Raw genomic sequence first — 24296 nt, 5'->3', positions numbered from 1 at the left:
ATTACCCTACAAAATATAACATTTTTAATGCATTCCTTTTATTTTATTTTATTTTATTTTATTTTATTTTATTTTACTTTATATAAATGTAATTATAGTATATTCAGTTTTGTATTATATTTACTTCTTTTTAATACTGGCCTATTGCCCATGTTGTACAATACATCCTTTTAAAAAAAATTAACTTTTTTGTTTTGTTTTGTTTGGGAGGGGGTAATTAGGTTTACTTATTTGTTTTATTTTTAGAGGAGGTGCTGGGGATTGAACCCAGGACATTGTGTATGCTAAGCATGCACTCTACTACTTGAGCTACATCCTCCCCACCTTATTATTATATTTACTTTTAATTTACTTACACTCATTTATTCTATTATATTCATTATTCTAATATTATTCATTATTACTAAACATTTATTCAGTACTTTATATGTATGAGGCAATATTGTGGAATCAAAGGTAATTAACATACAGCTTCCATCCTCAAGGAATTTGGGGTAGTGCCTGTCTGTGTGTGTGTGTGTAAAGTGCTCAGGGGATGTCAGCAAACAATGCAATGTGGTTAAGTGCTTTTATGCAGAATACAGCGGGACAAATAGGATATCCAATGGGGCCAAGGCCTTTGCAAAGCTTGAGATGAATCTCAAAGGTGAGTCAGAGACAATGTCATCAACGGAGAAAAAGAGAAAGAAGCAGGAAACCAATTTACAAGATGGGCCTTGTATGATCAGATAGATACATATTTCAGAATGGATTGTAAGGGGAAAAGCCTTTTTCATTCCTGCTTTGTTCAAATAGCCCGCTATGAACACAATATTTTTAAATCAGAAAAAGTGGAAGTGGGACTCTTCAGCACGTCAAGACTACCATCATCTTCAGGGGTCCAAACTCTAGTTGGTCAAGGAGGCCCTTTTTCAAAATTACCTCCCCACCACAGCACTCCCTCCCATCAAATAATTTGGATTAAAATTTAAATACAAATTAAAAAATAATACAGTACCATTTTCAAACTGGCAATTTAAAAAAGTTGTGACGCTGGTAGAATGTAAATGGGTGCGATTTTCCTAGTGGGCAATTTTAAGCGAAAATTCCTTAAAAACGTGCATATTCTTTAATCCAGCAATTTGCATTTCTAGGAATTTCATTTAAGGAAATAAGACGTACAAGGATGTTCACAGCAACACCGGTTATAAAACAGGGGAAAAAACAGGAAACAAACACCCAATAATAGGTTAAATTACAATACAGGTATACAACTGAATACAAAAGCCCAGTTGCTACGAATATTGTTGGAGATGATTTAATGACATTAAAAAAACAGGGGGAAGGATATAGCTATAGCTCAGTGGTAGAGTGCACGCTTAACATGTATTAGGTCCTGAGTTCAATCCTCAGTACCGCCATTAAAAAGATAAACAAACAAACCTAATTACCTCCCCCCTAAACAAACTTTTAATAATTTAAAAAACACGTCATGCATTTGTGGTGAGCACTCCTCCATTTACCCTCACAAGCCTTGAAAGTAGGTAGATTACGCAATTGTCACATACGAAAACGTTTGAAACAGACTTTACCTTGCCCAAGGTCACACAAGTAAGTAATGAAGCCAGGATTCAAATCTTGAGCCAAAGCGCCTTTCCACGCCCACACTGCCTCTTAGATTTTGCGCAGAATTGGGGATGATTATTTACCTCGCAGGGTTACTGAGAGAATTAAATGAAATAAACAGTTTCTGGCGCACGGTGGACATTCAACATTCAGAAACCAAGGTCACACAATCCGTGGTGAAAGATTTAAACAGAGATTTGGATCTTGTGTTCCCGGGAGTTCAGTGGAGCTCCAGAAGATTTTCATGGCTTCAACTCCTAACGCAGTCAGAATGACCTTTCCCTTTGCCCCATAAAGCACACCTCAGAGATCAGGAAACGCCCAACAGCCCTTCTCAGAAAGGAGGGAAGGCGCGAGGGGTCCTTTGAGGAACCTTTGCGTTCCGCCCGCTTTTCTCTCCTTCCAGGGTCTGTAGCTCCAAGCACTTTTTCCGATCTGCCGCCGGAAAATTTCCGGGGCGGAAGTGACGTCTGTACATACGCGCCGGAAGTGGACTTGCAGAATGAGCCCCAGAAGTAGCGGAAGCTAGTGGGCCTGACACTCCGCTACGCTTTAGAGTCGGGATCTTGGCAGCTTTGGTTGGCGGCCGTTGCCATGACGGCCCAGGGGAGCCTGGTGGCCAACCGAGGCCGGCGCTTCAAGTGGGCGATTGAGCTGAGCGGGCCTGGAGGAGGCAGCAGGTGAGGAGCCGGGGCGAGCTCGACATCAGAGCTTTCACCCCAGAACTGCCCCAAAGACATAAGACCTGAGCCTTCAGGCACAACTCTCTGAAAAGGATGGGTGACACAAAGGCGACTCCTGGGGAGCTAGCGGCTTCTCTCTTGTGGAGGTTTCTGTATCCAAAGGATGGTTATTTCATTCTTCACGATAGACAGGGGTCTGATGAACCCATGAGGGGGCTTGGTGTAATCTCGGTAGCTGCATCTGAGGTTCTTTATTCCTATGATAAGAACAGGTAATGTGGGATATGAAATGTGCGAGGCTGCGGCCTCAGTTTCTTGGTTTTGGTCTCTAGGGGCCGAAGTGACCGGGGCGGTGGCCAGGGAGACTCGCTGTACCCAGTTGGTTACTTGGACAAGCAAGTGCCTGATACCAGCGTGCAAGAGACAGACCGGATCCTAGTGGAGAAGGTACAGAGGTATAGATGTCACCGTAGTCCTTGGGCCAGTCCTGAGTTACACACCCACCCTCCTTTCCCAGGCAGCATATGAATATCTTACTGTAGATGGCCCTTACCCTGAATATTTGGTAGCTAAACTGCTTGAGATTGGTGTTACATTAGTTGACATAGCTCCAGAAATGCTCACTTAATGGAAAAATAAAAGACATTGGAACATAAGGTGTAAGAAAGTAGGTTGAAAATTATCTATTAGTGGCATCGCGTTCCAGATGAAGTCATCTTTTTCTACCCTAGTTCCTTTATAGCTCACAACCAGTCTGTCAGGTTAGTCTGTTGGTTTTACCTTCAAAATAGATTCAAAATCTTACTTCTTATTGTTTTAATCTATCATCCTGGTCTAAGCCATTTCATCTCCTACCACTTTCCCCTTTGTTCACCATTTCATCTCCTACCACTTTCCCCTTTGTTCACCCCTCTAGTCAGAATGGGCTCCTTGCTGCTCCCTAATATGCCAGGCAAGCTTCTATTTCAAACTTTTCATACTTGTTCTTCCCATTCCTGGAATACTCTTCTCCCAGATACCTTTATGACTTGCTGGTCTCATCCCTTGTAAGTATCTCAAATGTTACTTTCTTAGTGAAGCCTACCCTCATGGCACTCCCTATCCTGTTTTCCTACTTTATATTTCTCCATATCATATATATATATTTATATATATATTTATATATTTACTACTTTTCTTTTCACTCTTGTAAGCGCCACGAGAGCAAGACTTTGACTTCCAAGTGCCTAGAACAGTGTCTGGCACTTTCTTTCCTCTCAGTCTTAATATTGTTCAATATTAAATGATCTCTGTTTTATGAAACTTAGGGGGGAAGGGTATAGCCCAAGTGGTAGATCATGTGTTTAGCACACACAAGGTCTTGGGTTCAGTCCCCAGTACCTCCTCTAAACATAAATAAGTAAACCTATTTAACCCCCCCCACACAAACAAAAACAAAACCAAAAACAATTGAAAAGAAACAATGATTTTCACAACATGAAAATGACAGAGCTGTTAATTTTCTTGATAAGTATCCTATCATTTTTCATCTTGGCATCGAAGTGTAACATGAATAATACATGATAGTAAAGTGTTATTAAAATAGCCTGATTTTAAAGGTAATTATCATAAAATATTTTGGAACAGTTCTGTTGTATGAATGATTTGATATTTAAACTCCCAGATAAATGGTCTATATAAATGACATGTTAGGGAATTGTTTACAGATATGGCCATTTATTTTTTTATGTGAATAAACCCCAGTGGACAGTGGTATATTATAAAGTTGTAAGACTATTTAAGTTTCCAATTTCTTATGCCATTTAGGTACATCATATTTTTTTCTAAGAATTTAACCATTTCCCCAAGTTTATAATATGATCACTTAAATTTGCAAGACCTATAGCGATATCCCTTTTTTCATTCCTGCTGTTGAATATTTCTCTCCTTTTTTATTCATCAGGCTCACCAGTATTGCTTTTATTAACCATTTCAAAGAATACCTTTGGCTTTGTTGATTTAAAGAAAATTTCATTAATTTCTGCTCTTATTCTGATTTCCTTTCCTTTAATTTCCTTGCATTTATTTTTTTCTAATTTCTTGAAATAGATGCTTAGATACTTTTAGTCTTTTAACATGTATTTAAAAGGTGTAAGTTTCTCAAAGCTCTATATTCTGCACTTTTAATATATGGTATTTTTGTTATCAGTTAACAGTATTCCTATTTTCCATTGTAATTTATTCTTTGGTTAATTGATCATTTAGAGTACATTTATTAGTTTCAGTACATAGGGGATTTTCTAGTTATCTTTTGTTATTGATTTCTAGCCTAATTGCATTATAATTAAAGATTATGCTTTGTGTGATTTGAGTTCTTTGAGAATTATTGACAACTTTCTCCATGGCTCAGTAAGTGGTCAGTTTTTGTTAATGTCCTATGTGTGTTTGAAAAGAATGTGAATTCTGCAACTGTTGGGTGCAATGTTCCGTGTGTCAGTTGGGTTAAGTTAATAATGGCACTCAGATCTTACCTTGATTTGATTATTCTATTAGTTACTGAGGTGTGCTAATCTCCCAGTATGTGGATTTATCCAGTTTTTCACTTGTAGATGGGACAATGATAGATGCAGAAATATAAGAACAAAAGTAGGGAAGTCTTTTCTTTAGCTGAAGTCATGGGGGAAAATGACAACTGGAAAGCCCATGGAGAAAAACATAAATGGTGAGGATGCCTTGTCTTCAGTAGAAGAGCAAGCTTCCTGTGGCAAAGTGGGAGAAGGGCAGAGATGGTGGAATTGAGGATTCAGCTTAGCCAGAAGCCCAGAATTGGGAATTGTGTTTATTTGATTTAACATCAGTGATATGATAAATGTGGGACTGTGTTCTCAAATAGTGATCAGGGGCTAAAACTGTGTTTGTTTTAGCGCTGCTGGGACATTGCCTTGGGTCCCCTGAAACAAATTCCCATGAACCTCTTCATAATGTACATGGCAGGCAATACTATCTCCATCTTCCCTACTATGATGGTGTGTATGATGGCTTGGAGACCCATTCAGGCACTCATGGCCATTTCAGCCAGTAAGTATTCTTAAAATAATAACCCTTCCTTAAGCTTTAAGAATCAAAGGCAAATTCTTAGGCAAAACCTGTATTGGAAATTTTGGCACAGCCAGCTCTTGGCTAGTTGCAGTGGGAGTGTGTGCAGGGTGGTGATGGCAGTGGTGGTGGCATGGAGGGGGAATTAGTGCTCATCATGGTGTTTTTTTCACCTTTAATGGTTCTATTTGTTGTCTAATATGTGACTGTATTATTTATATTATTTTAATATATAGCCTGATTCATATTGAATTTTGGTTTTTGACAATTCCTGTTATCCCAACAGCTTTCAAGATGCTAGAAAGTTCAAGCCAGAAGTTTCTTCAGGGTTTGGTGTATCTCATTGGGAACCTTATGGGTTTGGCACTGGCTGTTTATAAGTGCCAGTCAATGGGACTGTTGCCTACACATGCATCAGATTGGTTAGCCTTCATTGAGCCCCCTGAGGTAAGGCAAAGGGAAAGTTAAATTTTGGGCAGTTGTAATGCACAGTCAATAGCCGGCCCATTTGATGGTGGAGGATCAGAGTTGGTATTAGTGCTCGTTTCTTAAGAAATAAGATCCATTAGGCGTTTGAAAGTTGTTATTTTTCTAAGGATAAAGCAAAATGAACTTGTGATTAAAGTACTTAATTCAGGAAGTTATTTCAACACTCATTCACAACTCACCTGTTCACTTTTTCTTGTTTCAGAGGATGGAGTTCAGTGGTGGAGGACTGCTTTTGTGAATCTGAGAAAGGAGCAGGTGGTGCCTTTGTATTTGGCTCTCACTGACTACCTTATTGACGCCTAGAGGCTTCGCCTCAGCATACTAACCCTTAACGTTCTCACTCACTGAAAAAGAACCAAAAGCTCTCTTTTCCCCATGGTGAGGCGACAAATCCTAGAAAGATAATGTACAATCACTACAAACACCAAGAAATTATACCACAACCCTTGACTGAAAATAATGTAGAAAACTTTATTTATGTTTCCAGTATAGAGCAAAACAAGAAATAAAACCGTAACTATGTAAACAAAAGAATGGTTGTTGCTAAATCAAGAACCACAGCAGCATCTCCTTTTAATAAATTAAATGGTTGAGAACAATGCTTTAAAAAAAAGTTTCACAACTTTCCCTTAAATCTATTCTCCTTAATATTTCACTTCTATTTAACACAAACTGGGACATAAAAATTCTGTTGGAGATACTTGTGGAAGGTTGGAGAAACTAATGCTGGATTCAGATTATACATGATGAAAAATAAACCAGACCAAAAAAGCACATAAAATACAGTGTAATTGCTACTTTATTTTTTTTTAATTGCTACTTTAATATCCACAAAAAATGGATTTTAACACGTTTAGGGGGAATGAGGATTGGGGGGATCACTAGGGGCCACAGGAATCTGAGGCAACGGAAGATACAAAGTAGTGATCTTTCCCCTGCCAAGAGGAACCTGACACCTGTCAAAACAGATGCTGCAATTCACACCTAAGCCTTTAAGATAGCTATAAAGGGCAGAGGGCCAACAGTTGGAGAATGAATATTGTCATAACCTGCCCTGGCAAAGTCATAGCTAAGACTTAAAAGCTGGATCTCATTCAAAAAGCAGGAGGAGGTCTTTCCTTTCTCTTCCTTCTTGAAACACAAAGCCCCTTCCCCTAAGGTGCATTTTCTCATCAAGTTTTCCTTATTGCTTTATTTGCAGTGATTAAAAGAGACAAGACACTTTGCAGACAACATAAGCAACACAGAGACATGAAATGCTCTAGACAGAGATGAGTTTAAATCTGGCCTAGTAACTAGTTCCCCATGTAACAGTGATTGCATTAGGGGAAGTAGGGGCTGTATTAGTAGCCACTAATTCCCCCACCCTTTTAAAGGATTCTTACAGAGCTCCAGCCACAAAAAGCTCTTCTGAAAGTAACCTTATTTTCTGCCTGTATTTTTTCCATATGGAAAAATATATAAATACCACTTTTTCCAGAGGGTGTGTGTAAATGTAGAGGAATTCCTGGACACGCTGACCTTTATAGCATGAGTCTTTAATAGCCTGGACCCTAGGGGACCTGCTGGACTCAATTAAGCAATGGAGTGTTGCAGTAAATGTTGTAAACAATGCTTCTACCCTCTGCAGAGAGCAGCAGGGAAAAAGACTTAAAAGGTCTTGTCTGCTTTGCTACCTGACTTGGCCTGAAGGTTGGAAGAAGAGCAAAGGGAATAAATCAAATGACTCAATTTCTTAAGCCGTAATGAAGGGTTTTTCTCCTCTGTCCTTAAGGGTCCGATGAATAGTCTGCAGGCTATGGAGCAGGTCAGCCTGCTCCATATCCTATTGATAATCACGGAGTGGCATTATTTATCATTAATAAAATGAAATTCAAAAGCAGCCATGAATACAGGCAAGATAGTTTCTGTAAATACCCTATCCTGTAGAGTGAAGATTTCACATATATGGAATTACTACTCAGCTACACAGGGTGGTTTCCTTATGCTTGAAAGCCAGGTGTTTTGCAATACTTATGTTAGCAAATAAAAAGCTAAACTTGCACAAGCATTTCCTTGACAAATTTAGAGCTTTCTGAAATAAAACTGAAATAGCAGAAGACTGTTGGCTTGTGTAGTCTAGTTCAGATCCAAGTTTCTGCAGTCAAAATGAAGAATAAAATTGAAAGGAAAAAAAATGCTCCTACTCTGAGCACTGAGGTGTATGCCTCAGGTCTTCACTATGGCTTTGGAAACGAGTCCACCGGTTTCTTAAAGAAGTTTCTTGAATCAGGCCAGCGCCAACTGTATGCTTTACAACTTTAGTGAAGTAGGTAAGAAGAGCAGCAGCAGCTCAGTAACTTTGGCACTATGGAGGGAGTATGGCTCGCAACTTCCAATTCCATTGCTGGATTCCCTCTTTGAAGGGTAGTCCGTAGCTTTTAAGGAAGGATTTTAACCAGTCTTCCTAGTGTTTGTTCCTATGATTTTGATCTGTGCCTGTAACCCAGAGGACATAAAGGGAGAAGGAAAGGAGAAGCTTTTGGTCAAAATGCATCATCATTTATATTTCTTAGATAACAGCTTGTGTATCATGCCCATCACACATAGGTAACCAGACTGTATTTATGTAAATTTTGATAGCTACCTTTTGGAGTTCCCTTAGTTTGGTCATTTGAAAAGAACCTTAAAGAATTTTTACCCCACCTTTTAAAAAACCGTTTCTATGGTAACAGTGCCTGTATTACAATCTTAACCACAGAATGGGTTTTGAGAAACAGCTGAAATATACAGTAACAGTGTGTACTTTAACATATTTGGGGGGAACCTTGTTTTGGAGGAAGTAGAGGCTGCAGTTTCATGTTTCAGTTTTTACATATTAGTACCCTATGTATAAAATTAGAGTCCTGGAGAGCAGTGGATGCACTGATGAAAATTTTCATTTTGGCTTGCCACAGTTATCTCCACAAGGATGTTAGGTCCCCATATACTTGGCCGTGAATTCTTTAATATGATGAGGCTGTGTCTCTGGCTGTTATGCCCATCATGTCATCATTGAACCATGACTTCTGAGACTTATCCTTATTCTTAGATGTGTACTTGCTTTTTGTCTTCAGTTGAACTCGCAGCATCCCTTTTACCAATTCATTTTATTGGTTTAGCGTGTTAATTCTAACTTGCTTTCAACTGGTACAGACATGGGTTTTAGGACTTGAGCATTCTTCTGGTGTTGAGGGAGTATTTGCTGCTTCTGTAAGGATAGCAGATCATGTGGTAGCGGAGAGCAGATCTATTTGTACTTTCCTGCACAAGTACTTGAGTCTCATTCAGCTCGTTAAAAGTTCAGCACAATGTGTACAGAACACAGGTCTCTACTTGATGGGAGTGGTAATAAAGAGCTGGCACTTTTGTGGAGGAGGGAAGCCTTTTTGGAAAGGTGAGGCCAAGGAGAGTCATTCAGAAGTAGATTATGAGTAAATGGTGATCACTTCACTGCCACCACCTCGGACAAGAAGGACTCGCTCTAGTCCCTCAGTGAGCACTTCTAGGAACTCCATGTCTTCAGAATTTGTCAAGGAGACAAATTGGCAGGAGAAGAGCACACTTTACAACCTGGCATCATAAAAATCTGAGTTTATCTGACTACAAAGCTGCAAATCAACACACTTGTTTTCATTATTATATACTCAGAATTGGAGAAGTCTGAACTCTGGATTCAATTTAACTCTGAAATAATCTAGGGACCTAGTCTCTTTGCATATATAATACAGGACTCTTTCCCATTTCCTAGATTCTTTCCTAGATGTTATTTTAAAATGGGGTAAACCCACAAGTAATGTGTTGTTACTACATAGCATATAAGCCCAAAAGAAGAAAAAGCCACCACAGGGTAGCCTTGTAAGATTCCTGTAAAGAATCCAAGTAATTTCCAAGAGAAGCTGCTCAAGTTAGATTTTTCTGCCAGTTCTTTTTTTCTTTTTCTTTGTTTTCTTTTAACCTCATTTCCTTAATGGTACTGGTGGGAATGGACTAGTCTATGCCACTGCAGTGCCAAAGGGGTCCATAAAAACCAATTCTGGATAAGGGTATGAAGAAGAACCCTTATCTTTTCCCCTCAGAGGAGGTTCCACTTCAATTACATCTCTCGTAATTCCAGCCAAAAGAAAGGCTTTGCGAAGTGGGCAGAGCCTGGAAAGGAGAAAGGATGTGGGTGTTCCATCTCTAGAATGGTCAGAAAGAGGTCTATACACTGAACGTTAGAAGTCATGTTGCAAATACACCACCTAAAAAGTCTCTTTAGGGTTCAGAGAGAACATCTTACACCCAACTCCCCCAATGGAGAGTAATCTCACTACTCAGTAAGAATCTTTGCCTAAGGCTTTTAACAGTCTTCCCTCAAGAGGGGAACTCATAGAAAATGACTTTTACAGTTACTTAGTGTCTCATCTAAGACGCTGGCTAAGATTTTCCTTACTAGTAGTTCCACTCTTAAAAAGGATACAGTTTTCATCACCCTCAGGGTTTCGAGGTGGCCCTGGCATATTCAGCAAAACCAGCTTTGCTTCATGGGACTTGTTAACTATAACCTCATTGAGCTTCACTGCCGTATGCATCCGCCTCACATTGGACTGGTCCCTGGAAGGGGAGCGTGGCAGGAAGAAACAGAAGTGGTTAAGGCAAACAGAAAACTAGGTACATCGTCAACTTCAAGAAACTTGAGACAGAGCTTTTTTTGCTTTGATTATGAATAATGTAATGAACAAATGATTGCCTTGTAATACTGATATTGTGGGTTTTCTCATTCCGTGTTTGTTTTATACAAGGAACACAGTATGGACAGGAAGAAGGGTGGTTAGTTTGTGTACAGTGTTAATTGGTAGCTCATACGCATAGGCAAATAGTAGATGGTTAGATCTGAGGTGAAATGAGAACAGATTCTAGCCTGTGTATCCAGGCAAAGTCACATCTATTGCACTACCTAGGATACTATGTTAAGTGATAAGCCTGTGAGTTGGAAAACTTACGGACGCATGTTAAGCAGGTCCTGGAATCCTTCCATTGACTTGGCCTTTTGCCCCCGGGATGCCATGTATTTGTCCTTTGTCCAAGTCATGTGCACCTTCTCCTGATAGGTTTCAGTCTCTTCATCCTCATCAGAGCCAATGCTGGTTAATCGCAGCATTGAGTTCCGGTCTTTTACCAACTGTGCCTGAGGAAAGCCCAACACAGCTATGACTCTATACCCAATTTTCTCTCACACTTCATCTTTAGTTATTTTGAAATGTGGTTATAGTGGAATGACTATTAAAGCAAGCAAGAAAGACTGTCAGGGTGTGAGAACATTACAGTATCATCCTTTTCAGTGACAGATCCCACAGGACCAGGATTCGATGGATGCAGGAAGGTCTCACCTCTCTGTCCCGCTCTGTTTTGGAAAGCCGCATGTGCCGGAGCATCTGGGACCTCTGCTCCATCATCAGGGTACGCTCATAAGTGTAAGCCGATATGTCACTGTCGTGCTGCGGTAGGCATCACACAGAGCGGGCAATAAGCACAAGGGAGAAAGAACCATACATTTCCATTTCCACTCACTAAATTAAACCAGAGAAAGTATCACAATATCAGCCTAGGTTCCAGCTTTTGTTCAATCATTGAGCTACAAAAATACACTATTGTGAATCAAATCCAGAAGCCCCGAGTCTTTTCTATAATCTAATCATTACATATGTGTTTCTTTGAAACACAAAACACAGGCTCTAGTCTTTTTATTTTTAATACTGCCAGGTTATTTAAAAAAAAGCTATGTGTGATTTTAGCATGAATATGTGAATTGAAACGTAATAAAACTACATTAAGCAGACAAGAATATGGCAGAAATATAAGGTCTATGTAATAAACAAGAAAGCAAAAATAAAAACCACCGCCAAATACACATTCCACACACATTGTATTTATCTGGATCAGTATATTAACGTTTCGTTGGAACTAAGTGATTAATCCACGTTTGCAGCTGAAGAAATCCCCAAACCAGAAGAGGTTCTAGAATGACGGTGGGGGGGGGGCTGGGGGCTGGGGGAAGGGTGGTCTCTGATCTCAAACTCCACTTTCTTACCATCTCTACCACTTCCACCTCTGCCTCAATGCGAAGGTGATACAGGAAAGTGGCCAGGTCCTTCTTCATCTGAATACTGTTGTCTTCTAGCTGGGCTACTGTAAAGATCCGTATGCTGCATTTTCGCCACACCTGAGAAAGTACCATAGATACACGGAAAATTAAAAGCAAGAAGGCAAAAAAAAAGTTATTTCTTAAAACACATGGCATTTTTGCCTAGAACAACCTTGTATGGTATCAGGGTATTTGTTCCTAGATTTTTACTTGGTGTCTTATTGTACTAGGGCAAAAGCTTGACTAAGAAGCACGTTACAGTTTAAAGGAGTTCTTATTTCATAACAAGATAAAAACTGGCAAAAAGGTAAAGATAGCATGTGATACAATAAGAGGGTGCTTAATTCAGCCAGCATACTGTTGACAGTGTGCAGACAATAATATTTACTATTTTAAATTTCAGTCTTACCAAAGGATGAACAAACATATGTATAAGATACATAAAGACATCCTTAGGTTTCCAGTATTTAAAAGATTTTGGTCTTTTTTCTTTTTTAGAGAACGTATTCACTTGTTAATGTTTTTTCCAAGGGTTCATATGGAGCTTTATTAATTTGCTGAATTGCCCTTGGAGATGGGTAGGTATCAACTACAAAGAAAACTATTTTTCATAAGGTTGAAACTGGGATCACGAGAGAGCCAAGAATAATTCCCAACTCTTTTAAGCTCTAACACTATAGAATGAAAGGGGATGGCTTTGTCTAGAGAACCAGGACAGAAGTTAAGGGAGAAAATTTTTTTTAAAAATGTGTCGACGTACCTTGTGCTGTTTCAGCAGGAACGGCAACAGCATGAGCATCCCGCCATCGTGCACAATCCACCACACGTCGATGTTGCCCTCAGAAAACTGCTCCACATTGCTGGGGAAGAAGGAGATGTTTTTAGCCACCAGCAGGGCCAGATGGGCAGCAGTTGTCACTCGAACTGTGCCTACGGGAAAACAGAATCAGGATAAGCAGAGGTGAATCCTTAGGAGTGCCTTGCTTCCTACCATGTCAGGAAAGAAAGGCTAATGCCCTTTCACAGATCTCTGAGCAAGGTATCCTATCTACATAGAAGGTTGTACAAAATCAAGAAACAAAATCCTAAAGAAAAATCTGAATACCTAACAGATTCAGAATGAGAACCATGATTTACATTATGAGGTATATTCTGATTACTACATTTCTAAGGGGGGATACATGAATTTGGGAGATTTTGATGCTAAAGAACAATTCTTCCAATTCCTGTGAGAATGTCATTGAGAGCTCACACATGAAAAGAGGGCAATTTCAGAGATAATTCCTAACAGAACACTTGATAAGATAAACAAGTCATGATCAGAATGTGCGGCTGTAGGGTGAGCAGATTACTACTACTAGTGGTTATCTAGGTGCCCTCAGCGACGGCAGACTCTACTTTAGGAGGCTAGGGGGTGAAGTCAGGGTCCACTTGGGTCCTCAGCATAGAATGAGAAGTGTTTTGTACCAATAAAAGTCTTCCAAGCTCGAGCATCTTCACTCTGGCGCCAGCCGTTTGGCCATCCCATCACCACTGTGTTGTGCTTCATGCCCCCGAGGCCACAAGACTGGATGAGGTGGGAAATGCCCTCTCTCAGCTTGGCGGCCACCACCAGCTGGCAGAATCCTTTCACCTTCTCTGCCTCCATTAGGTGCTTTATGGTCTGAAAGAGAGACAGAGCTTCAACACTGAACTACTTCATCCTGGACCTTTTAACTTTTGCTCCCTCTCCATATTATATCTCCCTCCTCTTTCTAAACTCTACATGAAAGCGTATCTCCTACAGAAAAATTCAAAAAGTTAAAATTATCCCCCCAAAATTATGTTATCCTTTGCCTATTTCACTTTCTAAGTGCTCACTACGTGTGTAGCTGCTTGTCTACATGTAGTTCCTCTACCTTTTCCTCTCTTCTGCTTTTCTTCCTAACATACCAAACAAATTGAGAACAGGGATCCTCACAAAGTGAATATTCACTATTCTTTCTTACTTGCCAGGGAGTGTGAACATGATCTCCTTCCTTCCTCAGTCCCAGTCATGCCCTGACTCGTATTACTAGAAATTCAATACGATGATTCAGTTCCACTTTAGAATTTTCTTAGGTATGTTTTCTTTTTCTGTTTCTCCTATTTCCATATCCCTTTGGATATTTTAATGATATCACTGATTACTGATGATATTTGTATTTGCTTTACTATTCTTCTATTTATTCAAGCCAACCTGGAGATAATATTTCATTTACTTACTCCATTCTCTTGCTGGAAAGGTGAAGGAAATAATGGTGTGGAAAATGGATATGATTTTCCCAGAGGCACAGATTAAGTCGGTGGTATAGCTAGGATAATGAGCTATACCACTGTATGCTGTACTTTTTATTCATTTTTATGATCATTCTGGACTAATTTTCTTCAGCATTTCTAGTTTTAGAGATTCAAAGCATTCCAAAATGAAATCCAATAAAAATTTTTAAATGTAATTGAAGTTTCTCCAGGGTTAGTTCTACATATTAGAGTGAAAACTACTTTCTTTCTTCTTCAGGAAAAACTCTAATATCCCCAAAGCTAATCAGAAGTAGCAAAAGAATCTTGATACCATGTAGATTAGTAAAGAGGAAGAAAATTTACTCATTGCTCTGTGCTGTCACAAGATGGAGAGGAAACATCACTGTAGTCCAAGAGATGACTTCTTTACATGACTTCTCTCTGGGCTGAGTCAGAGTCTTGTGTCTATTTGGAAATAGTGCTTAGCCTTGATAATCTTATGTTTAGAAATGCTTTTGAAATGGGAAGAAAGACTAAATTACCATCTTCTGATTCATCTTATTATTTGGGAGAATATGACCAATCAAGTCAGCACTAAGGAGGAGACATCCTAGATCACGAGGAAAAGGATTAACCTAGGAATCCCAGGTCTTACCACTCCACATCACAAAACCGTAAGCTAATTCCACTAAGCCAGTAAGCCTTGACTCTTACCTGCTCAGCAGCTAAAGCTTCCCCATAGTTCTCCAGGAAGTTCCCCACGATGACAGAGCCCACAATAGTGAGTCCCTTTCCTGCTTTAAGTTGTGAAGCAAAGGTGAGGAGGCGAGGATGCTTGACGTGAAGGTCTTCATCTAGTTTCAGCAACACAAGCAATTGAGGCCTGTAGAGAGGTTGGCAGGGGAAGGGGTGGGGTGAGAAAACACTCTGGGTCTGGGGAACAGAAGGACAATTCTACCCTTTAATTCGGGAGATCTGTATAAAACATGAAATTTGACAGAAGGAAGAGATCAGAGAAAATAGATGAGGTTGTACAGTTATTTTCAGTTTTTCCCGTACTGTCTCAAATTGATCACTTTTCGTTTGTTTTTTATTCTTTATTTTCGGGGGGGGTAACTAGGTTTGTTTGTTTGTTTGTTTGTTTGTTTATTTAAATGGAGGTACTGAACCCAGGGCCTCATGCATGCCAGGCATGCACTCAACCTCTGAGCTATATCCTTCCCCCTCAAATTGATCAATCTTGAAGGAAGAATAAAAATGGTAGAAGTCTAGATCATATATCACATGAAAAAAGGGGAACAGAGGATCAAGGATATAGGATCAGTCAAAACAGGTCCATGGTACAAATTCCTTGAGCCACATGATCTCCTTATCCTGTAATCAATGAAGCATACAATTCTGTGTGTTAACTCTGTGCCAAGCAGCACTGACCTCTGTTGATTTTTTTTACCTCCAGTTTTTAGTGTGTGGAGGTCCTTCCTCCAGCCGAAGCAAAGCAAACCGGGCTGCACTGAGGGACAGCCCCCGGATGCCATCACCCCATTCTTTCTCAGCTCTGGGAGTAAGAGGAGAAAAGAGCAGAGACAGATTCAAACTACAGCAAGTACAATTTCAAAAACCAAAGTTTATTTTATCTAAAAGTAACATACATGCAAAGTAGAATATTAAAATGCATATTAATTATTTACATATTAACAAAGACTGGTTATTAATATTTAATAATTACATATTAATGAATATACTAATATACATTAACTCATATTAAAGCTCTTTCCTAACATAACGAACCCCTTGCAAGCAGATCAATACTACCCTTCACTGACGACTATACTGCACAACATCCGGAATAAAGGCTGGAAGGGTCACTCACCTGTCCCTTGATGTAACTATCCAAAAGCAATAATATAAAATAGCAATTTGGATTAGGAAATTACTATAGTTCCAAAGTTTAAATTATTTTTAAAATAGTGGAGAAAGTGAAACTCAATGTAATCTAAAGCAGAGTGTTATTTATTCCTACTTTTTGGAAGTTGTTAGTGAAGTCTTGGTTGTTACAAAGTTATTCAGGACTAATTTCTTTTTCATTTCAGATATAATCCCTTGCCTTAAGAGATAAGCAAGAATATCTGTATTTGTGTTATACTTGTTTAATACGCATCATTATTATTTCAATACATCCTTTCAGTTGTCTTTTCATTAATCCATTCATACTTTCTCAACAGGTTCCCCTAATGATGAAAGGCTTATGCCTGTAAGATGGCTAAGAGAATCAGGGGTACAAAATTTAGGTACTGATGGATGAAGTTATCTGGATTTCTAATGCAATTCTCACTGAGCTGACTCTAACCAAACTAGCCAGTTTCGATAGTTTCAGCAGTGATCAAGGTTGTACACAGACTCACCCCTGGTACTCAATGTACTTGTAGATCATACCAGCTATTACCATAGCTACAATGGCATAATACCAGGAAGAAATGAACATCAGAGCCAGACAGATACTCATTCCCATGAAAGAGAGGGCCCTAAAAAATTAAAAACAAAAACAAATGAAAAAATGTTTTTCTAAGCAGCTGAAAAAGAAGCCTGTGCTAAAGGTGCTTCTTAAACTGGTGAGAAATTATTATTTTTTTCAATTCCAATATACCGCGGACAGAACTTTTGTACAATGCACTAAAAATGAATTACTAGAAAAACTGTTATATGCTTGGATTCTGGGACAATGTCAAAGTTCTATAAACATTTCCAAATGCTTTTTTCTTAATTTTTATAGTTGTCTTATAACGGAATGGTGACAATTAATAGATCCACACCGAGCCCCAAACCATCCTCTGTGCTCATGCTTCCCATTGCTGGGAAAACATAAATGAACAGGGATGCTACTAAAGTCATCTGTAGTTATGAGGACAATTAATACCTACATGGCAAAGTAGCGACAGGACCTGTAGTTAGAATTATTAACAACTCTATGATCTTCAAAAAAAAGTATTTCATGTGAACATTGCTAAAAACTTTATGACATTTATTAGCATAACTGCAGAACCCACTGAAAAAAAAATCTGACAGTTTCCTTACTTTACATGAGGAACTTGGAAGAAAATAATGAAATTCTTGTTTTGATCAAATAAATTAGGTAGACAACCACAGTTACTGAAGTTCTTCTGTGTACAGAATGCACTTAGCTATGTGACAAGTTTCAAAGAATGAATAGGACACCTGTTAATCTGGAGAAGATCAGGGTGTAATGAAAATATAGGACGTAAAGAGAAAAAACAACAAAGGCAAAATAGTAACACAAAAAAGTTCATAACAAATTTTTAACTTTAAAAGTTAAAAGCTAGAAAGAGGATAAGAGGTGTTAAGATCAGCTGAAGATCTAAATTTGTACCAGATGAAGGTCACATCACTACCCATCACTGGTAAGTGAACCTAGAAAGGGATCATGGAAAAAGTTAGCAAAGAGAACGCATCAACAGGTACATACAGGGCATATTAAAGAAATTTTAGCTATGATAGAAAAGAATTGGAAAGAAATGAGATGGTAGCTAAAAACATGATGGCTCCTTTAGGACTGAAGAGACTTGAACACAACAGCAGTAGCTGTAGCAACATTTCATTGAGAGCTTCACTATGTACCAGGCACTGTGCTAAGCACTTTAGATTATCTCAAAACAACCCTATGAGATACAGGGGGAGGGTATAGCTCAGTGGTAGAGTGTGTGCATAGCATGCATAAGGTCCTGGGTTCAATCCTCAGTATCTCCATCAGAAAAAAAACCCAAACCTAATTACCTTCCCCCAAAGTAAAAGCAACTAAATAAAAACTAAATATATACACCTGTATGAGATAGATATTAGTCCCATTTTACAAATAAATAAAATGAAATTTTATGTGGTTATGTGCTTTGTTGAAAGTTACAAAGCTAGGAAATAGTAGAGCTGATATTTGAACTTAGGTCATCTGACTCCATAGCTCACACTTGTAATTACTAAGTGAAATTGTCATAAGGAAGAGAGTTTGAGAACGACAACTGATGCAGACAGATGAGAACACGAGAATAAAGATGCAAAGGGATGGAGCTCAGCCAAGAGGGAGACAGGAAAGCACATATGCAAAGGGTAGGTTGTTTTAACCTGAAGAACACAGCAGCCTGAAAATATTTATTTCATAGTTTTGACCTTTATTCTCAATTGGGTAGTATAAGTTATTATAAAACCATGTTAAAAAACAAGGTAGGACGGTGGAAATTCATATGAGCACTAGAAGTTGAAACAGACAGTTAAGAAATGGCTGACTAAGAAAAAAACTTTATTGAGAATTCAGAATCTTCTGGTTTTCTTCTTTCAATGATGGGGTCTCTCCAAATGTAGGGAAAGAGAAGACAAAAGCAGACTTACCAGTGGTAATAGCGGAAACGGGGTCTCCAGTTGGGTGTTCGAAGTAATGTTTGCAAGGCACATGCCAAATTCACAAAGAGGTAACACATGAGAAAAAACCTGGCAGAATACAAAAAGTAAGAGGAATGATTATTATTGTGAAACAATTCTTCAAGGATTATTTTAAATAACTAGAGAGAGAGCTTTGCTGTATCTAAGTCTTTGTTTTAGCCCGCTAGCCTGTGTTTAAGACTAGGAAGCAGAGACACTTAACCTCCCCACAAATCTGCTCATCCTTTTAAGTTCTCTCTCAGTGAGAGACACAACCACTCTCTACCCAGTTTTTCTTGGGATAATCCCAGTTTCCTCTTCACTATCACCCTTTTTCCAAATTCACTTATCAAGTCCTATGGATTCTACCTATTTATAAATCTCTCTCACCTTTTTTCCTCCTTTCCATCCCTACTTCTATCACCATAGTTCAGGCTCAAATTTCTTCTTTGCTGGATTAGTTAAATAAGCTTCCAATTGGCATTCCCAGCTCAATTTTAGCCTTCTTCTAACCTATCTTTTATATCAGATGGATCATTCTGAAATATAAATATGATCATTTTGTTCTAGGATTACCCATGACTTTCAGGTAAGAGTTTCAGGTCCTTCTGTGATCTGCTCTGCTCCCCAGCACGCACCTTCCACTCCATCAAAGCCAAAGCACTTTCAATTCTCCAGACGCGCTGCACTATTTCATCTCTCAATTCCTTCACACATTCCTGAACTGGGCTAGCTTTCACCCCTTCATAGCTTAGCAAATAACCAGTCCTTCTTCAAGGTACAAGTGTCACGTCCTCCAGAAAACCTTTCTTGAGTCTCAGTCCAGTTAGATGTCTCACTTTAGAGCTCCTACAGCACTCAGCATTCACTTTTACCACAGCACTCATCACACTATACAGGGACCATTGGTCTCTTTATCTACCATCAGCTCCTTGGGGATGTGTCTTATTCATCTTATGCTTATTCTCAGCATATAGAGTGCCAGGCAGGTAGTAAGTCAGCAGTAAGTCACAGCTGAATGAATTAAAGCTAACAGTAGTAAGAAAAGCTACAATCAACTGATAATGAATCAGAAATGGAGGCAAAGAGTTTTTGAAGTTTTACAGGTAGGAAGAAACCATGACAACTTATGAAAGTTAACCTTACATGAAACCCTTCAGGAATATTTATTATTTAGGTGAAGTTACACCTATACTTCGCTCATTCTATTATCACTACTGTTATATGCCTGATGGAAATCAACATGTCCTAGACATCACGTAAGTAAGAATGAGTGAAGCGGATGACTTGCTCTTACATGGAAAGAATTGGGGCCACAAGATCCAGGGAGGCAATAAGGATTCCCAGCTCTGCAATGGCAGCAGTTAGAAGTAAAGCCCAGGTAGGTTCCCCATTGGCTTTGCTGTGACCAAAAACCTGTATACACAGAAAGGAAATAGACACAGGAGTGTGTGGAGTGTTTCAGTCAATGCTCCCTGATTCCTCTATGCTATAGTTTCAGATATATGAAAGATAATAGTGCTACAAATGTGATATCTTTTAAATATCTTTATCCCACTCACAGATAAACTCATACTAGGGATTTACAGGGCCTTGAACTAAAAACCCACATGTCTTCATGTTATATGATCCTGTAATTGCTAAGTCTATGAAGATCACATTGTTTCTCATAAAACCTGAGAAAAAGGGAAGAGGGCATAGGAAAGAGTCACTTACCCTCAGAAAGGGGATGATGTTATCCTTGGCTATAGCCTGTAGCAGCCTCGGTGCACCAGTGAGACTCTGAAGTCCAGCCCCACACGTGGAGAAGAAGGAGCCAATAACAATCACCCACGGGGACGGCCAGGACAAGGTACCCACCACCAGATTACCTTTCACAGCATCCCCAAACCTGCCAGAGAAATCAGAGTAGGGAGATTTAACCTGGAAATTACTTTAGACTAAAAAACTAGAGATATTCACTTGATTTTTCCTATTTATAATTTTTAGACAATCAAAGTTGAGCTAGACATGAATATTAATAAACATGAAGGTAGGTAGATTTAATCAAAAGGCACTAGTGACCTATATTAAGAAAAAACAATCGGTAGGACCAGAATATAAGCTAAATTTTAATTAAAGCTTTTCCCCTTGACCTGTAACTTAGATAATATTGTACATCAATTATACTTAGCTTAAAAAAAAAAAAAGCTTTTCCCTTCACATTAACAAAATACCTGCTCTTTGCAGAAAAATATAAAAAGCAGGGAGGAAATCCATAATCATAACATAACTGCTAACATTTAGCATAGCTTACATATTTCAGTCTACTATTTTTTAAAAACATAGATGAGATCACACTGAATCTATAATTCTGCATTCTTTTAAAACATGTATGTTTTCCTATGTCATGAAAATCTTTATGAATACACAGTTTTAATAATATTGCATCATAATTTAACTCCTCTAGTGCTGATTTTCTACTATAGAAAATCCTGTGACTCACATCCTCAGGCACGTATCAACACTCACACTGCAGACCGTTTTCCTCATGGTAGATTCCTCAGAGGGAATAAGTGCAACAAAAGATATCAATGTCTTTAAATATTTCAAAGTCACTACCAAACTGCTTTCCAGAAAGGTTAGACTAACTCTCTTCCTACTGGAAGCAGATGGAGGTTCATGCCTCATGGCACATACCTATTTCACACTTGCATCGAGTATTAAAATTTTAAGTCACTGCTAATTTGATGGGTAAAACATGGCATCTCATTGTTTAATTATTTATAATTTTAACAATTTTTAAATAAAATATCATATATGAAAAAGTAATGTGCAAAAAAAGCATATTACAACAAATTTTCACAAACATCCATGTAACTTACCAACCAGTCAAGAAACAGAACACTGCCAGTAACTAAAAGCCTCTCATGCCCACTTCTAATCACTAGCTCTTTCTGCCTCCCCCTCATCCTGCCTTTTAATACTATATAGTTTTACCTATTTCTAAACTTTAAATAAACGAAACAGAGTATATATGTTTTATGTTTGGTTTCTTTCATTAAACATTGGGAAATCTTTCTTGTCTTTTTTTTTTTTTTTTACTTTGGGTACATGGCTGTGGTTCATTTATTTTCACTGCTGTATAGTTTTCCATCACATGAATACATAATTTATTTATTCTACTACTAATAGACATTTGGACTATTTCCAGATTTTGCCTATTAAGAACAATTCTGCTGAGAGGATTCTTGTGTACATTTCTTAATGAACACATGTGTGCATTTGTGTTGGATATACCTCGAACTGGAGTTACTGAGGCATCAAGTACGTGCGTGTAAACTTTAGGAGATGACGTCCAACAGCTTTCCAAAGTTGTGTTCTAAGTTTTTTTATTATTAATTTTTATATTATGGTATAACTTACCAAAGCTCTATAAACCCATTTTCAATTACAGTAGTATAGAAACAATAAACTCTGTTATTTATTTTTGTCAACAATATTTATATAGTATCTATTAGCGTTCCTATCCTCAAAGGACCCATTTGAGTAGGGGAGAGCAATAAAAGAACAAGTAGCCGCAATATAGTCTGATAAGTGTAATAATACAGTATGTTCAATAGAGTCGTTGAACAAAGGGAGGAGTGGTTATCTGCTGGGTGATTCTGGGAAAGCTTCACAGGCTAGAATACATGTTGTCTAGTCTTAGAGGATGAATATAAGTCGGCCAGGTGGGAGTAACCCATTCTAAGCAAGTGACACTGCGCACACAAATGTGTGGGTGGATGGAGAGCAGAAACAAGCCGCCATATTCTACTCTGAGTTATGGCTGGAGAACAGGGAGTTCTTGAGGGACTGGCGGGAGATGAGATCAGAAAGCTGTAGAGAGGGTAAAATCAAATTACTGAGTTTTAAGGGGCTCTGAAGCAGGAAGGTTTATATGATAAAATGCTGTTTCAGAAAAATCATTCTTTTTTTTTAATTATTTATTTTTTAGAGGAAGTACTGGGAATTGAACCCAGGATCTTGTATATGCTAAGCATGCACTCTACCCCTGGAGCTATACCCTCCCCCCAGAAAAATCATTCTGACGAAAGTGTGGAAGAAAGATTAGAAGGTGGTGAAACTGAAAGGGAGAGCATTACAATAATCTAGGCAAAAGATCCTGAAGGCCTGTACAAAGTGATCGGGATAAAAACAGGGGAAAGAATGCCCTCTGTTAAGATGAAAGGTGGAATTCACAAGGCTCAGATATTTTCTAATTGCTAGTCGTGATCTGTACCTCAGGTTGGGTTTTGAACTTATAACTGTCTTGGGGCTATATGGGATGATCAACATAATGAAAGACAAACACGTGATTCTTATAAAGAAATCAACTACTCACTTGTCTCTGAGAACAACGCCTTCAATACATGCACCAAAAAGGACAACATTGCTTAAATCTACGACATTGAGAGTCAAGGAAACTGACCTTCACCCTCTAACATGAACATAAACACTCAGGATATTTCTTCTATCAGTAAGATGAGCAGCTAAACTCACTAATCTTATAAGTGCTTTCTTGAATTTTAGAGATGTGGTGAGAAGTGAGGTGGTAGAAAGCAGATACCTTTATTATCAGGAATAAAAATACGCATCACCCTCATTCTATGGATGTTCCAATGACTAAGACTCAGACTGGATTCATGAAAAGGATACAGACAATGGAGGTAGTCAGGATGGCAAGGATAGTGCCAATGGGAATAGACTTTTGAGCATCCTTCAGATCTCCAGATCTGTTTGATCCAGCCATGATACCTTTAGAGAAGGAAAAAAAGAACAAGTTAACTTCTTGGGTTTCTGGACACTTAGATATTCATACCGATATACCAAAGACTAGAGGCAAATCTGGGGAGCCTGAGAATATAATTTTGTCTCCTAAGAAAAATCACTCCCTGGGTCTGATGGCTTCTGAAATAGGCAACAGCCCAACTGCTTACCTGTGACGGAGGGAAAGAAGATCCCCACCAGAAGAGTGAAAGAGGTGGTGATGTCAACAAGGACATACTCGTGGTTTAAACTGCCTAAGACATCAGAAGATTTGGCTGAGGGCTTTTCAATGATCTCTCCCTTTGGTAGATAATTACTCCAAAGATTCTCTGCAGTGGGAAAAAGGGTATATAAACAGCAGCAGCAGTATGCAAAGAACATAATTAGATAATCTTCCACCCTTGTTGGGTAGAACATTCTAAACCAGATTCTTCATGTATATAGTTTTTATGTTTACTTCTACACAAGCACAGGTATATGCACATACACATCATACAATAAAGCACACATAAATAAAAATACAATGCCTTTTCTCATCTGGTTCAAATGTAATTTGACAAAATACTTTGGTACATACAAATGCAGTTAAGTTTACCAATGCAAATTAGTAAAAAGTTAAGCAGACTAAAGCTGAATGCCTCTCAAAGCTTATTAAAAAAAATTAGACATCAATGCTATTTCTAACGCCTTAGTGTAAACTTGCTTACATGCAATGAAATTTGTGGACCAAACAGCTAAGATAGAAGTCACTTAAGGAAAGAGTTTCAAAAATTTAGATGAGTTAGGAAAACACACGTGGATGTTATGACCTTAAAATAATTCCATTC

The 24296-nt window shown here is 38.6% G+C and overlaps 3 protein-coding genes across 9 annotated transcripts in view; 1 reads left to right on the top strand and 2 right to left on the bottom strand.

Moving 5' to 3' along the window:
* The window catches only part of KATNBL1 (katanin regulatory subunit B1 like 1), a 63013-nt gene extending 60970 nt beyond the window's left edge, over nt 1–2043 (bottom strand). Inside the window, exon 1 of the mRNA XM_045524219.2 lies at nt 1572–2043. The gene's annotated coding sequence lies outside the window, so the exon portion shown is untranslated. The remainder of the gene's footprint in view (nt 1–1571) is intronic.
* A 38-nt stretch (nt 2044–2081) lies between these two features.
* Nucleotides 2082–6633, top strand: EMC4 (ER membrane protein complex subunit 4). 2 transcript variants are annotated; one of them, XM_010965092.3, is made up of 5 exons: nt 2088–2285; nt 2621–2735; nt 5192–5345; nt 5650–5810; nt 6055–6633. In XM_010965092.3, the coding sequence occupies exons 1-5, from the start codon at nt 2200–2202 to the stop codon at nt 6088–6090; spliced, it is 552 nt and encodes a 183-aa protein (XP_010963394.2). In that variant the 5' UTR covers nt 2088–2199; the 3' UTR covers nt 6091–6633. The 2 variants fall into 2 exon arrangements, with proteins under 2 accessions (XP_010963395.1, XP_010963394.2); XM_010965093.3 differs by lacking the exon at nt 5650–5810 and having other exon boundaries at nt 2082–2285.
* SLC12A6 (solute carrier family 12 member 6) overlaps nt 6304–24296 on the bottom strand; it is an 83310-nt gene continuing 65317 nt past the window's right edge. For all 6 annotated transcript variants that reach the window (XM_010965089.3, XM_010965088.3, XM_010965090.3 and 3 more), the window contains 16 exons: nt 23640–23798; nt 23359–23457; nt 23045–23102; nt 20398–20572; nt 19979–20097; nt 18652–18750; nt 16659–16778; nt 15707–15811; nt 14971–15139; nt 13465–13660; nt 12758–12927; nt 11944–12075; nt 11243–11350; nt 10856–11040; nt 10333–10466; nt 6304–9390 (listed from right to left, as the gene is read on the bottom strand). In XM_010965089.3, coding sequence (XP_010963391.2) covers nt 9299–9390; nt 10333–10466; nt 10856–11040; nt 11243–11350; nt 11944–12075; nt 12758–12927; nt 13465–13660; nt 14971–15139; nt 15707–15811; nt 16659–16778; nt 18652–18750; nt 19979–20097; nt 20398–20572; nt 23045–23102; nt 23359–23457; nt 23640–23798 — 2120 coding nt within the window. In that variant the 3' untranslated portion in view covers nt 6304–9298. The remainder of the gene's footprint in view (nt 9391–10332; nt 10467–10855; nt 11041–11242; nt 11351–11943; nt 12076–12757; nt 12928–13464; nt 13661–14970; nt 15140–15706; nt 15812–16658; nt 16779–18651; nt 18751–19978; nt 20098–20397; nt 20573–23044; nt 23103–23358; nt 23458–23639; nt 23799–24296) is intronic.

Source organism: Camelus bactrianus, chromosome 6 (genome assembly GCF_048773025.1).
Source record: "Camelus bactrianus isolate YW-2024 breed Bactrian camel chromosome 6, ASM4877302v1, whole genome shotgun sequence".
In the NCBI taxonomy this organism is placed as follows: domain Eukaryota; kingdom Metazoa; phylum Chordata; class Mammalia; order Artiodactyla; family Camelidae; genus Camelus; species Camelus bactrianus.
This window is presented reverse-complemented; position numbering and strand designations above follow the sequence as displayed.

Excerpts from the sequence above, each read along its gene's own strand:
- EMC4 (XM_010965092.3), top strand. The coding sequence starts at position 2,200 with ATGACGGCCCAGGGGAGCCTGGTGGCCAACCGAGGCCGGCGCTTCAAG. Across the intron at positions 2,286-2,620 it reads GGGCCTGGAGGAGGCAGCAG|GGGCCGAAGTGACCGGGGCG; the intron begins GTGAGGAGCCGG and ends TTTGGTCTCTAG. Across the intron at positions 5,811-6,054 it reads CCTTCATTGAGCCCCCTGAG|AGGATGGAGTTCAGTGGTGG; the intron begins GTAAGGCAAAGG and ends TTCTTGTTTCAG.